General features: G+C 51.4%; 4 protein-coding genes across 4 annotated transcripts; 1 reads left to right on the top strand and 3 right to left on the bottom strand.

Annotated features, from left to right (window-relative positions):
• Positions 1-138: 138 nt before the first annotated feature.
• AFUA_8G05570 (transcriptional regulator SIN3) lies at positions 139-5,283 on the bottom strand (the record flags this gene model as incomplete). The annotated part of the gene is made up of 7 exons (XM_742265.1): positions 139-768; positions 827-2,065; positions 2,122-2,982; positions 3,183-3,668; positions 3,736-4,435; positions 4,482-4,558; positions 4,783-5,283. The coding sequence occupies 7 exons, from the start codon at positions 5,281-5,283 to the stop codon at positions 139-141; spliced, it is 4,494 nt and encodes a 1,497-aa protein (XP_747358.1).
• Positions 5,284-6,807: 1,524 nt separating this feature from the next.
• On the bottom strand, positions 6,808-9,823 carry AFUA_8G05560 (protein phosphatase 2A regulatory subunit CDC55). Its single transcript, XM_077805325.1, has 6 exons — positions 9,048-9,823; positions 8,802-8,842; positions 8,598-8,695; positions 7,890-8,538; positions 7,267-7,826; positions 6,808-7,188 (listed from the first exon to the last, which is right to left on the bottom strand). The coding sequence occupies exons 1-6, from the start codon at positions 9,089-9,091 to the stop codon at positions 7,165-7,167; spliced, it is 1,416 nt and encodes a 471-aa protein (XP_077661452.1). The 5' UTR covers positions 9,092-9,823; the 3' UTR covers positions 6,808-7,164.
• Positions 9,824-10,512: 689 nt separating this feature from the next.
• AFUA_8G05540 (uncharacterized protein) lies at positions 10,513-11,616 on the top strand (the record flags this gene model as incomplete). Its single annotated transcript, XM_742263.1, has 1 exon — positions 10,513-11,616. One exon carries the CDS (start codon positions 10,513-10,515, stop codon positions 11,614-11,616), a length of 1,104 nt encoding a protein of 367 aa, XP_747356.1.
• Positions 11,617-12,022: 406 nt separating this feature from the next.
• Positions 12,023-14,279, bottom strand: osm1 (putative fumarate reductase Osm1; the record flags this gene model as incomplete). Its single annotated transcript, XM_742262.2, has 5 exons — positions 14,129-14,279; positions 13,988-14,056; positions 13,683-13,920; positions 12,173-13,620; positions 12,023-12,120 (listed from the first exon to the last, which is right to left on the bottom strand). Exons 1-5 carry the CDS (start codon positions 14,166-14,168, stop codon positions 12,023-12,025), a joined length of 1,893 nt encoding a protein of 630 aa, XP_747355.1. The 5' UTR covers positions 14,169-14,279.
• Between the last annotated feature and the right edge of the window lie 277 nt (positions 14,280-14,556).

The following is a 14,556-nucleotide window of genomic DNA, read 5'->3' as shown; positions in this document are numbered from 1 at the left end:
AAACGGAACTGCTGTGATCATGGAATGAGAATATGTAACAACAATAACTGAAGCATTTGAGCAGAAAGCATCAAATTAAAGTCATAGATGGAGTCAGGACAATTGGCCAGTTTGGATCCGCCTTCCGCCCTCATTGGATCATTGCTCCTTGGACTCGGGCGCTGTGGGGTCCGCGTCAGGCATCTCGGCATCTTCATTGTCAGCCTTCTTCTCGAAGCCGGCCTCTTCCGTTGCGCCCACCGAGGCCTTCTCCTTCTCCTTTTCAGATTCAGGGCCCCTGATCCAGGAGCGGAATCGTTGGTTAGACTCGTCGACTTGGTCCTTGCTGAGCCCCTGCGCCCAGCTAGGGTTGTTAACAAACTTTTCCATGAACCGATCGCGTCGTCTTTCCTTGACAGCGGCCTCCTCCTTGGCGATGTCTTCCGGTGACTCCTCTGAGAGAGCCTTGGGGCGCCACCACCAATCGCAGCTCCCGGGTTCGTACAGAATATGATAGCTGTTGGCACAGATCCGGATGATGAGACCATCTTGGTGGACCAGAGGCCGATAGTAGCGATTGTACTCCTCTTCTTGCTCAAGCTTGGGCGGCAGGTTCCGCTTCAGGAAGGGCATGCGCATCTGCGAAAATGGAACACCTTCCGTAGGATCACGCATTGTGTAGGCAGAGACGTAGTACGACCAGCGCGCTTCCTGGTTTAGCTCTTCGTTCTCCAAGGTTGCGTCCTCTGGGGTGAGCAGTTGCACGGTGGTCTTCTTAGTTTGAGGGTTCTAAAGTGTTCAGTCAGCTTTGGACTTGCAATGATGGACCAACAGAGGGAGCACTTACATAAGTAATACGATAGATATCGCCGTCCTTAACTAGCCTCTCAACCTGCTTCCGGTACTGGATCTCCTGGTTATGTGTCGTCTCCTCCCGGTCCCGCTCCTTAAAGAAGAGATTGATGATGTCGGCACTGCGATCCTTGGAGTCGCCATTGAAGATGGAGCCAGCAAACTTGGCGATTCCCGCAAACATCTTTTCCAGATTGTATAGCTGGTACCCGCTACGCAAGTAGTAACGGCGGAGTGTCTCCTCCAAGTGCGAGGCATCCATGTCGCCCTTGATGACCTCCTCGCACATGCGGACAATCTGTTGGTATAGATTGGCCTTCGGGTCGCAGTCGTAGAAGAAGTCGGTTGGAAGCTTGTCGATGAGACCGAGGTCACGGGCCGGTTTGGGGATCAGCGCCCGGCGCACATGCTCGTGAGCGTCCTTCTCGTGCATCTTGATCCGCAAGAGTCGCGAATAAAGAATCTCGAAAGTGCGGAAGAAGCAGTAGATGTTCAGATTGGCATACAAATGATGGACTTTCTTCACGTAGGATTCATTCAACGCGTATTCCCGCTGCAAATTGAAGTTCCCTTGCCCAGGATGTTCCATCCACTTCAGCTCTGCAACGTCAAACGCCTCAGCAGGCTCAGGGACAGGCGTCGATGGGACCAGAACAGCATCCGGGGTGCCATCACGGCTAGCGGGAGTATTGCGGTCCTTGTCCGACCTATTGGCCTTTTCACTGCGCCGCTCGAGGACATCGCGAAGGAGATCCATCTTCTTTGCGTTCACGCCTCTCCGATTGCGCCAGGTCGAGGCGTCTTCAGCGGCCAAGCTCTCGTCATCACCATCTTCCCCAGATGGAGCATCACTCGAGATCTCGTTCATGTACATGTGGAAAGTATCACGATCCATGCCATAGAAGATCGGCACAAAGTCTTTGATGAACGCCATGACCTTTGAGGGATCGGCTCCGAATCCAGCAGAGTTCCGGTCAATGAAGAGTAATAGCAACTGAGTGGCGTCGATAATGACAGCCGGATCATCGAAGGTAAATTCGAACTGATGTCTGGGAACCTTGAATCCGCTCTTGCGTAACCCCCTGGCGTCCTCAAATTTGCTCTGAATTTCATTCTGGATATGCTTTGCCACGAATAGCTTCTTGTCGGTCGCTTTGCTGGCAATCGCTTGATGATCCAGACTGCGCCAGTACGCCTTTTGCGTTTGCTCCCGCCATACTTTATCCCACTCACGCTGCGCCAATATGTTAGTGGGCGATTTCTCAACGTAGGTTATCCGACATAACTTACCTGACTGGCTTTCCACTCTTCGCATTTCTGCTTCAAGCGGAAGAGCACAATCGGAAGGACGTGGCATGGTCTCTCGAACATTTCACGGATGATTCGCGCTCCGCGTTGTCGGTCGTATACTTTCTTGATCACACGCTGGTAGATAGCTTCACTCTGTCCGCCAAGACCTGGTGGGAGTTTGAAGGCTGCTCGTTCCGCCTCGCTCATGACCAGGAACTGTTGAACAATCGGTTCAATGAGCTGAATTGTGCGAGTACAAGCCTCGATATGGTGGTCGTAATCATGCCGGTCCTCTTCAATACGGTGCAGGGCATCTTCAAACTGATTCTTGCGGTGAGCCACGAAGCCAGAGTCTTCAGACTCCCAAGTGGGATGGGACGCCCATTCGTCATTGAGAACACTGTAGCACAGTTGGTCGCGACCACTGCAGGGCTTCTGGCGCTCACGCTTCGGAAGGAGACGGTAACTGGGTCCAAGGGAACGGCAGTGCGACAGGTTCACAACACCAGACTCCTGTTTGGGCTTTGTCTCAATGACCTTGTCTTCGGGTTCATCAATGTGCATGAAACGCTTAAACCAGGCCATTAGCTCCGGATTCGAGCCAATATACCCAGCGGCTTTCTTGATCAGGACATTCCTGTCAATGAGGTCGGTAGAGTACAAGTTACACAGTTTGAGGAACTCGTTGAACATTGACTTGTTCCCAATGTACTTTTTGACTCGATCAAAAAAGGCAAACTCTTCTTGGCTGGGCGTCATCGTCTGGGTGGGCTGTATGGGCTCAGGAAGAGCGGGTATGAGCGTCGGAGAAACAGCAGGAACGTCTGTTTGGGATGGTTTGGTATGGTGCACTTTCGCTCTCTGCATGTTTCGTGAGTTGTCACGTTCAGGTGCATGGAATATGTAACAGAGGGAAAGCCGAGAGGAGGGGTGATACAACGTGCAAAGGAAATTTGAAGGAGCGACGATGCAAAAGTAAAGGGCCAGAGGGAGTCAGGTACGGGGTGTGAATGCAGAAGCAATCAAGCATGTGAATGGCGCGGAACTAGATTTTCGCTCACCTTGTTGGCGTTGCTGGTCTGAAGGGCTGAAGGACGACCAGCCTGGGCATCTGCCACCCTAGCGGCCTCAGCGCCCGCGGAGGGGCCAGAAATCGAAGAGGTCATCGTCGAAGGAGCGCCAGGACCACCCCTGCGTTTCTTTCCGTCCTTGGCAGAGTCCTTGACATTGAACTGACCCAAGGGCGGCATTTTCATATCCCGACCGGGCGTCTGTGACGGTAGGCCGCCCGCGCTTGGATAGCCGGGTTCTCCTCGCACATTGCTGATAGGAATCGATTCTTCAGCTTGACGAGCAGCGGCTTGCTGCTTGGCGTGTGCAGCAGATTCGGGAAGGAACTGTTTGAAGTCTTCCAGCAAATCTGGCGCGGTATTGAACAACTGGGTTACCTGAGCGTAGACATCCTGAATCGGTTTCGATTCGCGTTGATATGTCTGCAAGATTTCAAGAAACTGCTTGTAGATCTCAGGTGCACTGGCGAAGCGATTCTGCCAAAGAGATTGCTTTAGTGGGATTTCTGTTGCCATTTGACGCCACTTGAAAGGAACAACCAACCTTGATCTTGTTCACATAGCTGATTGCATGGTTGAACTCCACTGGCCCGCGCTTGTTCAAGTCCGCCTGGCTGCCCTGCAACATACCTGAACCAATGCCAGCCAGACTGTTCATGGGCTGGTTCATACCGGAGGCTTGCGCAGAAGCAGGAGACACCTGCATCATTCCAGCTCGGCCCATCGCAGCGGACGCGGCTGCGGCGCCCTGAAGTTGTGAGACACCACGTTGGTCTTGCTGGTGAGCCATTGCTGCGGCACCCGCTGCAGCTTGCTGCTCTTGTTGGGTTGGGTAGTCAAAGTGATGATCTTGAGGTTGACCTTGTGCGCCTTGTCCGAACATGCCAGGGCCCATCATTCGAGACCCTGGGGAGTACGAGGCTGGAAGATTTCCTTGTTGTTGCTGACCCTGCGGCTGCTGTTGCCAACCAGGTCGTGCTTGCTCGTAGTAGTCAGTACGTCCATGTGAGCCCATGCCACCAGCGGGTCCCATGTCTCCCGCCGGGTCCATTGAAGGGCGGGGGCGGGGCATATTCAAAGTATTCGTGCCTGAAGGGGTGGTCACCCGGATCGCATCTGGATTGTCTTCTGTTCCACACTCTATGCGGTAGCCTGGCGGCAAAAACGTGTTGAATCCTTGGATCAAAGCGGGATGCCCATTAAAAAGGGTGGAGACGCGCTGAATGACTCCCGGAGTATCAATCCTGCCTTGGGTCAGCGAAGAACATTAAAATGGAACAGAGCCCTTACGCTTGGCTCTTGAAATCTTTCATTATATCAAGAAAGCGATTGTAGACGTCAGGTTGGTCCACAAAACGAACCTTGACCTGGTCCAAATAACTAAGCGCATCCTGATGAGGCTGTTAGTATAAGGAGCTTCTGAACAAGATGCCATTTAAGGTTGAAAAAAATGAAAAAATAAAAAAAAAGGGGGAGGGGAGAAGAGAAGGTGCTTGCAGTGCTAACTGCATATGCTGAGGCTCCGTCGGCCAACCAGACGTGAAAGGCAAATAAGTCCAAAGAATGCAGAGAAAAAAAAAAGCGTACACACATTTAGGATGGGTTGCTGTCCTTGCGCGAGAGCTGCAACGTTTCCAGGAATTGGGCCACCCGAGCCGTTGAACATCATGGGTTGTCCAGGTGGGCCAGCTGGGTGCTGCATATAGGTCCGGGGAGTGCCCTCTCCATGCTGCATCTGAGAGCCATAGAGACCACCAGGGGCCCCAGACGGTTGCATAGCGCCTTGGGGGCCGTTTGGTGGATTTGACCCTAGATTAGACAAAAGCCCATTGGGCCCGTGAATGGAATTTGGCACTTTCGACGCCACTGGTTGATGTAGGGGAATCGAACCAGTATGACTCTGTACAGGATGATGCTGCTGCTCACGTTGACGCTCGAGTTGCTGGCGTTCCAACTGCTCGCGTTCACGCTCACGCTGTTCACGTTCTCTATGGACCATTTCCTCCTGTTGTCGCTGTCTTTCGATCAACTCGCGTTCTCTTGAATCTCGCTCGCGCTCTCGGTTGAGGGACTGGGGAGAAGGGTGTTGCATTGTCTGACCGATACCCGGTAACGAGTGTCCTGTAGCGTGCGACGGAGCTCCAGGGTGTTGGCCATATGCGGGTTGATGAGGGCCACCGTGACCCTGACTCAACTCCGCTAGCCCGGGAAGGGAATGACCGGGGTTCTGGTTCGCGGGGTGATACGGACCTGGAGCAGTAAATGTTCAGCTAACGATCAAAAATCTCGAACCAAGCACAAGATAGCATTGAAGGCATGTTCTAACCAGCTGGAGGAGGAAGGACTGGACCGGTGGGTTGTGACGATGGGCCCTGCTGAGGCGGGGGGTTCTGGCTGCAAGTTCAAAAAAAGAGTCAGTGACAGGGTCTCTGTGAATCATAAATGCTTGATAGAGTAAGATACCTAAAAGAACCCAAAGGACGAGGTTGTTGGCTCATCTGATCCATCCCAGGGTGCGAGGGAGGGCCACCGGCAGGGTGCCAGTTATCACCGCCAGAAGAGTTCATGATCTCTGCATGAACAAAATGCAAACAACAGAGGCCTGCTCCGTATTACAGGAGGAGTATGAGGGCTGAAGTGGGAAAAGGACAAGAAAAGTGGTAGAGAGACACTTTTGCCAAAGCTCAAGATCGGTTCTTCCTTTTTGCACTCTCAAGTGATCTTGCTCCTGGTCATTTCACAAAGCCATCACTGTGCTGCAGAGTTGGATTACCACAGATAAGGTTAACACAGAGGTAAAAAGACACAGATTGGAAGAGAAGCAGATATATGAGCAAAGAAGCAAGGGCAACGAGTTAGAAGGGTAAAAAAACAGCCTCAGCCAACACAAGCAGTAGATCATTTGGGGATGATGGCTTGCGCGCGACGTACCACTGCTGGTCTCCAAGAGACAAGGCGGAGGCTTTCAGGACGCTAACCCCTTTCGTTCCTAGTCAATGGCCCGGGACGAAGCTTTTCCGAGCTTTGCGATCACCGTCTGATTGGCTGATTGGTGGATTATTCTGCCCTTTACCCTTTCCACTTCTTTGTGTTTGACTGTTTGACAAACTTCCATCTTTCTCTGTGGGCTTTTTCTGCCCCCTTGGCGCTAAAAGTGTCACTCAGGGCTTTCGACGTCATTGACAGGCAGGATTCGGGGAACACTCTAAAGACACCCTACAATCTAGACAGACTACTCCTCCATAGAGTGCTACAGTTGTTGAAGTAAGGGTACTGCCTCATTGACTCTATTACCATTGGTTTCCGGAATTGGGATAACTATGCTTGATATATAAGCTTTAATTTACAAAGGAAAAGGTTGGCTGCCCATATATATGGGTACCTAGATTGTAATCGTAAATTGTGATCCCTGAAAGATCAATCAACAGTAATACAAAACAAAGAGCTTCCGGCACAAGATTTCATCAAGAAAGACCAACACATCTCCATTATCATCTATTACACAAGACAGAAGTGTGTACTCACATTTCCGACTGTATAGTGATATTTGGCACGCGTGACGCAGCCAGCATATCTGAGCTGCGGATCAGCGATGCATCAAGTGTAAGGCATATATGCCTCCTCGCCCAAGAAAATACGCAAAGGGCGGAAACGACGTCATGCAGAGGTTGTGTTATGGGGAGAAAAGGGAAACGGGTCATCACCAACTGTTTCTCGTCTTCTTTCTCTATTAAACCTCGCACCAAAACGCCCGCAAGCATCAATCATCCAAAGAGAGAGACCACATACCACTCCAACGTAAAGCTAGGAAAAAGATTCTGAATTTGGAACTGGCAACTTGGAATTTGGAACTGCGGATGCTGCTAGTAACCTCTTTTCTTCTGCACTATACTTTGCTCATAAGGATTGCCTCAAAGTCTCATTTTCTGACCCGACCATCCAATTGTGATGTAACCATATACGGTCAATAGTCTTACAAGGCGGAGAAGACAAACAGCTGTTCCGACTGTATTAGCACCTTTGCAAAATCACAAGAATGATAACAGGAGGGGAAATGTAGAGCAAGGATACTCACGTTATTTGTAGCAGCGATGGCAATGCTGTCCTCATAAGGATGCCAGCTCATGTGCAGAATCTTCTTGTTGAAATCGATCTGATCCGCATCGGTCTCTTTCTTCATCCGACTGCCAGGACCAGCAGGGCTACCGGCCCTGGACCCGTTCTTCTTGCCATTCTTATTCATAGGTGTCGGCACACCGACCTTCTTGGCCTTGAAGGCGGACTTGTCTGCTTGCAGTACGATCTCCGTTTCCTTGCTAGGGTCCGTGGGATAGATCATAAAGTTATTGTTATAACTACCAGTCATAACGTTCTCCGCATCACCCGAGAAGACAACCTCAAACTTATCGAAGATGCTGTCGTTCTCGTACGTGTCACACAATCGTGGCCGTAGATGCTCGTGGATCGGAATGGTCTTCACCGGTTGCCTCTCCATGTTGACATCCCAGATCTTGACTGTGAGGTAGTCTCTTGACACAATGTATCGGCCGTCGTGCGAGAAACGGACGTCCGAGATAGATGAGATGATTTCAGAGAAAAAGGAGCGAGACGAGGCATCTTCCTCTTGTTCGAAAACTAGGGGAAAGTAGGTCAGCCAAGGGGGTTTCACGGAATTCATATCGAGCATGCACGACATACGTTTTGAATGCTCATCGCACAACGCGCGCTGCCGCATGTCGGCGAGCTTGATTGTGCCTTTCGAGCTGGCGTACATAAACCAATTGCAGCTAATGGGATGGAATTCAGCAGCGGTGATGACCTCTGTCAGCTCTTCCATGTTTGCAGGTTTGATATCGACAATGTTGAAGCTCTGGTCTTGGATGTTAAGGTTCCACAGGTTGATCCGAAGATCGTCGCTGCTGATGAAAGTCTCCCCATCACTGTTCACAGAGATACTGTTGATGTGATATGCGTGTGCATTTGCATATGTCCTCCGAGGGACAGCTGCAACGACCGTATCATGATGTGTCATCCGTGGAAGCTTCAAAGCTGATGCGTCCTTAAAGGACAAACGGGGGGCGCGCGGCGCCCCTCCACCACCAACAGCACCCGCGGGTGTAAGCTCGTTCGATAAGTTGTTCTCCGCTACCACCTTCAGCGACTTGTCAAACACCTTCCACAGTTTTATCGTTTTGTCATTCGTTGAAAGGAGGAAATGGGAAGCGTTTTGTCGTCTACACCACTTTATCTTGTTGATCTTCTCTTCGATCTCTAGTGATTTTAGGTAGTCGAATTCCGGCTCGTGCGACTGAAACTCGGTGTGAAACTTATACTCGCAGGTTTTTTTCTGGTTGACTCATTAGAACCCTGTGCATTGCTGCTGTGGAAAGAAAAGGTTGTCGCTACCGTCTCATTCCTCTCAAACAGCACTACTCTCCCGCCCTTGTCTCCCGTAGCCAGATAGTTACCGGTGTGGTCGAACTCGACGGTCGAGATGATATCCGCTGTGACATTGTCAGGATTCGATTGTTCATTCCATTGCACTCCAAAATTTAGTCGTGATCGAGTACCTGTGGTAATCGAGCGCACGACATAAGACGCTTATCATACCTTCTGTGATATCTTCCACATCGCCTTTGTCACCAAAGCATCTATGTCAGAATAGTCAGTGACTTGCTCTGCGAAAGAACGCATGAGCCTAGGTGGAACGCGAGGACATCGGCAGAGCTCATCCTTTCAGTCCAAATACCCATTCTTGAGCACCATTGGACATAAAGGAGACAATCGTTGGATGGTTGACGCGGCTGAGGCCACGGAACCCACTCTGACGGGAATGTCTATGCGCAGGGAACTCACTGTGTAAACTTCCAGGTAGGTGTACCTGGCTCCCGGTCTACCATTTTCCTTCAGATACCACCCTTGACTAGGGTAGTTGAGCGGATCCGAGATAAAAGAAATCTATAATCCTGGGCTCAGGAACTTGATAACGGTTCTCGATGGGAACGTGACAGATGGGATCCGACGTTGGGGTTCAGGAAAGGATGGTGATATTATTTTTTTTTCTGGGTTCTATTTTGCTTCTGTTGTTTCTGCTTGGAATGATAGCGGCTATGACGACCAGGTCCGATGGAGAAGCGAGCCTCGAGTGGGGAATTTCAATGAAGAGTGCGACAGGTTTAGACTGGTTCTATCAGTAGATATAGAAGAGTGAGGGGAGGAAAGTGCGGGAGGATTGCGACGTCAGACAGGATTTCGTAAGGCAGAGAGACCCTTGTTCGTATGTAGGTGACTTTTTGCAGGCTGAAGACGACAAATGATTGACAGCCTGGGCTGATTGAGGTCCGGAAGAGGGGTGAGTGGAGTAAAAATTTCGGTGTAGTAGATACAGTCAGCCCTTTTCTTGCCTCGTTTGAATTGATTATCTGAGGAAGAGATGAATGAGGAGAAGATATCGAAAATAGCAAGCAACAACAGACGAGGGAGTCTGTTGGAGAAGCTTAGGAAGCAAGAAAGCCGGTGAGTGGGAGGGGAAGAGTTAGGTTAGGTTAGGTAGAACGATTAGGTCAGTTCCGACAGAGAGACACGACTGTAGGAGTAGTACCTTAGTCAAGGTGTTGAGGTGAGGCGGTGGTGGAGACGCGGGCAAACTGCTAGTCTCCAGCAACGCAGAGACGCCCAATTACGCTGACATCAACCACTTGGTCGTTGCAACTCTGTATCCTGTTCTTACTATGTTTTGTCTGGACCATGACTGGATTCGAGACTCATAGTCGCAGACATACAACCTAGCCTCATTTCTAATTGTGTCTTCAGGAACAGATCTCATTGCTGAAGCGCTGAAAAGAGCTTGTCTGTTTCTTCCTAATGTCATAAAACCCTTCGTGGTCCAGCTCACATGGCAATTCAATAATCTCTCATGGGCGATTTTGAATCTCAGCCTATTGAGACCATTCAAGGACGACTGTCATTGCCAAAGGCCATACTATCACGAACTCTAACTTATACAAATTGCATTGTAGTATATTCATTACTCACTTCGGGACTGCTAACCGTCCAGTCTTCATGAAATGATGGCCTGAGGCTCGTCACATGTCTTCCTGTCCATTCCGACTCCATTAAGCCGAATAATGACAGACCGCGTGCCGATGGCTTGCAACATAGACGATCGATCGTCACCGTTACTCCTCCGCTTGACAATCATCTGTTGATATTCTCTGCTCGACTGATTTCACTTTAACTAGGATTTTATTTCCGTCGTGCGTCCGCCAGCAACCCCTTGAATGTGCACGGAGTGTCGTACAGATAATCCCCGCTATTGACCATGTCCGACAACAGCGCGAAGCGGGGCACTGGCGAGAAATCCCCCAACGACCCCAGAAAACAGGCCGACTCTCGCAAGAGTGACCCAGAGAGTCAAAACTCTCCGTCTCTTGCTAATCGCATTCAAAATTCCGCAGCGGGTCTGGCATGGAGTGCTTTTAATGCAGCTGGTTCATCCGCAGACGCAGCGCAGGTGTTGGGAAGCGGCAGCAAAGCCGGACCATCGTCCTCGGCATCGTCCTCCGCCCTAGCAGCAGCAGAACAGTACAGAGAGACCGCGACCCCTACTTCCTCGAATCGAGTTTTGGCCAATCACCCTGCAGCATCATTTCGCTCATCGTCGGCAGGTCAACAGGGTGCATTCGAGCTCCCACCCCTCACTGAGGATGAATTCCAGTGCACATACGATGAAAGCCAAGTACACGACAGAATCGACTTTCCTCCTTCAACAGAAACGGAAACAGACACAGAGAAAGGCAAAGGCAAAGCAAGCGAAGCACTATCTGCCTTCTCAAATATCGAGCCCTCGTCCTCATCCTCGGGTCTGAACACCACCTGGCAAAACACCCTCCCCACGACCGCTACCCCTCTCCCCTCCGACGGCGAAGCAGTCGTCTCCCTCCTCTCAGATGCGTCCTTCGACCCCGAGTTTCCCTCCACCGCCGAGGAGCCCTTTGAACCTGTCGAGACGGAGCTCCTCCCCCCACAACTTACCCCGTCGGAGATCCAAATGATCGAGTCCTTCCGCCGCCACGCCGCGCTCGAGACCTCGACGCCGACGCCGGCTACAGAACCGTTGTCACTGACACATAGACTCACGTCCCTCAGTCTCGTCCCGGACATCCAGTCGGTCCTCGACAGCGTGCCAGCTGCGCAGGCTACGGACGCCACGGCGCTGCGGGATGCCGTTCTGAAGGGTCTGCCGGGTGTAGCGGAGTGGATCGCTGTCGAGGAGCGATACCATGATGAAGTCTGGGGGTACCTGCGCCCGACACTCGAGGCGGCGGCGAAGGAAATGGAGGAGCGTAAGGAGCAGGGCGCTCCCGTGGAGGACGGGCCTGCTGTTAGACGATTGAAGATGATTTTGAGGCATATGCAGACCTGATATATGTCAGAGGTCAGAGTCTCACCTTGTTCACTGGGGACGCTTGCCTTGCTATTAGGCTTGGATTTTCACTGTACAATATTTACCGACACTGATGTGTCAATACTCGCACTATATTGGGGGGAGTAATGCTCACGAAGCGTAAAGAACGCACTTAGAGATGTACAATTGGAAATGAACCTTGAAGATATTTGAATTGTATCTTACAGACCAATAAGCTAATCATATAAGTATCAGGTGACATCATCCCTGCATCTCATCACAAAAAAAATAGTACGAAGTAACAGGACGTCAAATAAAATCAAAAGGGGTATGTATCAGAAGTTCAGAACGGTCGCGTCATGGGTTTTTGGCTCTCCCTGTACTCAAATAATACGTCTCATGTCCACCTCTATATCTCACGCACTTAGAATTCCAGGCTGGGGGTTTGGCCCTTGACCCGGCCGATGACGATCTGGGACGCGTACTTGGGGATGACTTCATCGTCATGGAGCATAGCGAATTCTGGAGAGTTGTTAGCAGGGGCGTCTGGTGGTTCGAGGATGAGATGACATACCTTCCGTAGCATCACGACCCATGAAGTTGAACAGGGCGTTGGCACCACCGGGGTGCTCGTCAAGCCAGTTGGTAACGTCCAGGACAACACCCTTGACAACGATCCAGAGGTCATCCTTCTTGTTGTGCTTGGCAACCTCCTCCATGGTGTACTCCTTCTCGGGAATCTTGAAGTTCGAAATGTCATTGGGCTTCGAGGCCGCGGCAGCGGGGGCAGGGGCGCCCTGACCGCCAGTCTGGACAGCCTCAGGGGCAGCAGTCACCTGAGCACCGCCAGCGCCGCTGGCAGCGGCACCGTTCCACTCGACGGAGATCTTGCCGGGAGTGGAAGGATCGATGTGCAGGGAGATTTGGCCTAGACGCTGTTGGGCGGTGGTGGAGCCGGACGTCAGCTTCTTGAACAGGTACTGGCTGGCACTATCACCAGCAACACGACCGTAGACAACGCAGCCCAGGAGAGAAGAACCACCAAGACGATTGGCACCGTGGACACCACCCGCAAGTTCACCACAAGCGTAGAGACCATTGAAAGGCTTCTTCTCGGAGTTGAGGACCTGAGCGTGCTCGTTGATCTCGATACCACCCATGGTGAAGTGCAACACGGGCTCCATGAGGGAGACATGGAATTCATCGTTGATGTCAAAGGGCATGTTGTGGAAGAAGCGCTTGCCCCAGGGGTCCTTCTTCTTGCCCTCGGCGATGAGGTTGTATTCATCGAAAGTCTTCTTGAGAGCAGCCTCACCACAGCCGATCTCCTTGGCCAACTCCTTGCCGGTCATCTTCTTCATCAGACCACGGCCGGAGTAGTGACGGGTGTGGAAGTCCAGAACATTAGAGGCCTTGCTGTTGAGGACCAGGCGGATGGGCCACTTGCCCTTCTCCTTCTCCTTCCACATCTGGCCGGAGACGTAATCACGGTGGCCGAGCTCGTCAGAGAAGCGCTGTCCGTCTGAGTTGAGCAGGATACCACCCTCACCACGAAGAGCTTCAGCAGCGAGGAACTTGAACTTAGCGGTGGGATCCTTAGGGTCGACCAGACCGGTAGGGTGCACCTGAACCTTGTCCATGTCAATACCGTTCGCGCCGATAGCCATCAGCATCTTCTGACCATCACCGGTAGCGTGAGTGCCGTTGGTGCTGGACAGGCCGAAGGTGTCGGGGCGGTGCTGTTTCAGGAGAGAGCCGTCGCCAAAGTCAGCAGCGTAACCACCAGTAGCGAGGATGACAACCCCGTCTGCGGTCTTGGTCTCGCCGTTCAGCTCGTAAGTGACACCGGTGATTGTGTCTCCCGACTTGTTGACCTTGGTGACACGAGCCTTCTTGATGATTTGTACGCGTTCAGGCTCCTTCTCGCTGAGCTCTTCTAACCGCTGCATGAGAGCGTACGTGATGGCCATACCGGGGAACTTGGCATCGTGACCACGGTGTGTGCGGGGCTGGGAGTGACCACTTCACGGAATTAGCACATGAACAGTACAGAAATTGCAATGCATGACAATCATTTTACTTACCCAAGACGAGAAACAAGAGTGAGGTCGAGGTTGAAAACATCCTGCAGCCATTCGACCGCAGCAGCTGACTTGTATGTAAGGACCTTGATCAGCTCTGGACGAGCCTTGTCTCTGGCGGATTTAAGGGTATCTTCGTAGAAAGTTTTGACGCTGTCCTGAATGCCCAGTTCGACCTGCGTGCGGGTGAGGGCACCGTTGATACCGGAAGTAGCCTTGGTGGAGTTGCCACCGAAGAAAGCTGGTTCAAATTAGCCCTCTTGTAACGGAATTTGCGAGGTTGAACACGAGTTGGAAGAAATACTCACCCTGCTTGTCAAGAACGAGGACATTGCCTCCGTTCAGGTAGACGGTGTGGGCGGCACTCAGACCGGACACTGAGAGACGAGACAATGGTCAGCAAGAACGCCCGGGCCAAATCCAGTAATGCGGGGAAAGCTATCACTCACATCCACCACCGACGACGATGACTCTGGGAGGAGTTGCCATCTTTATGTATACAAGAAAATGTAGGGAATAAAAAAACAAGAAGGAGAAGGTTAAGGATGGGGAAAGGGAAATCAGAAGATGGGGAAAGAGGACTTAAAGTATGAAGGGCAGAAAGGCGCTGGAAGGAAGTGGGTAGGATCCGGGGGAGAGACGATTCAGAAGCCGACAGCATATTGGCTGTTATTCGGCCGAGGCACAGACTTATGGTAACTGCGGATACAGTGGGCCAGCTCTCTGGAAATCCGACCGAGGACGCTTGGTAGTTTTGGTCGAGATGGATATGAGAATGGGTCTCTTCAAGAGTAATGTTCAATTCATTGATTCTGGTTTGTCCAATATTTTGGCAGTAGTGGATATCGATTGAATTGACATTGACATTGACATCTCT

This window comes from Aspergillus fumigatus, chromosome 8, assembly GCF_000002655.1.
Source record: "Aspergillus fumigatus Af293 chromosome 8, whole genome shotgun sequence".
Lineage (NCBI taxonomy): Eukaryota > Fungi > Ascomycota > Eurotiomycetes > Eurotiales > Aspergillaceae > Aspergillus > Aspergillus fumigatus.
The sequence above is the reverse complement of the archived record's forward strand: the minus strand, read 5'-3'. Positions and strand labels throughout refer to the sequence as shown.

What these genes read in the sequence shown, in the direction of transcription:
- AFUA_8G05560 (XM_077805325.1), bottom strand. Translation starts at nt 9,091, where the DNA reads ATGGTAGACCGGGAGCCAGGTACACCTACCTGGAAGTTTACACA. An exon ending in CCTACCTGGAAGTTTACACA is followed by an intron (nt 8,843 to 9,047) that starts GTGAGTTCCCTG and finishes ATTCTGACATAG; the next exon opens with ATGCTTTGGTGACAAAGGCG. An exon ending in CCATCGCTGCTACAAATAAC is followed by an intron (nt 7,189 to 7,266) that starts GTGAGTATCCTT and finishes CAGTCGGAACAG; the next exon opens with CTGTTTGTCTTCTCCGCCTT.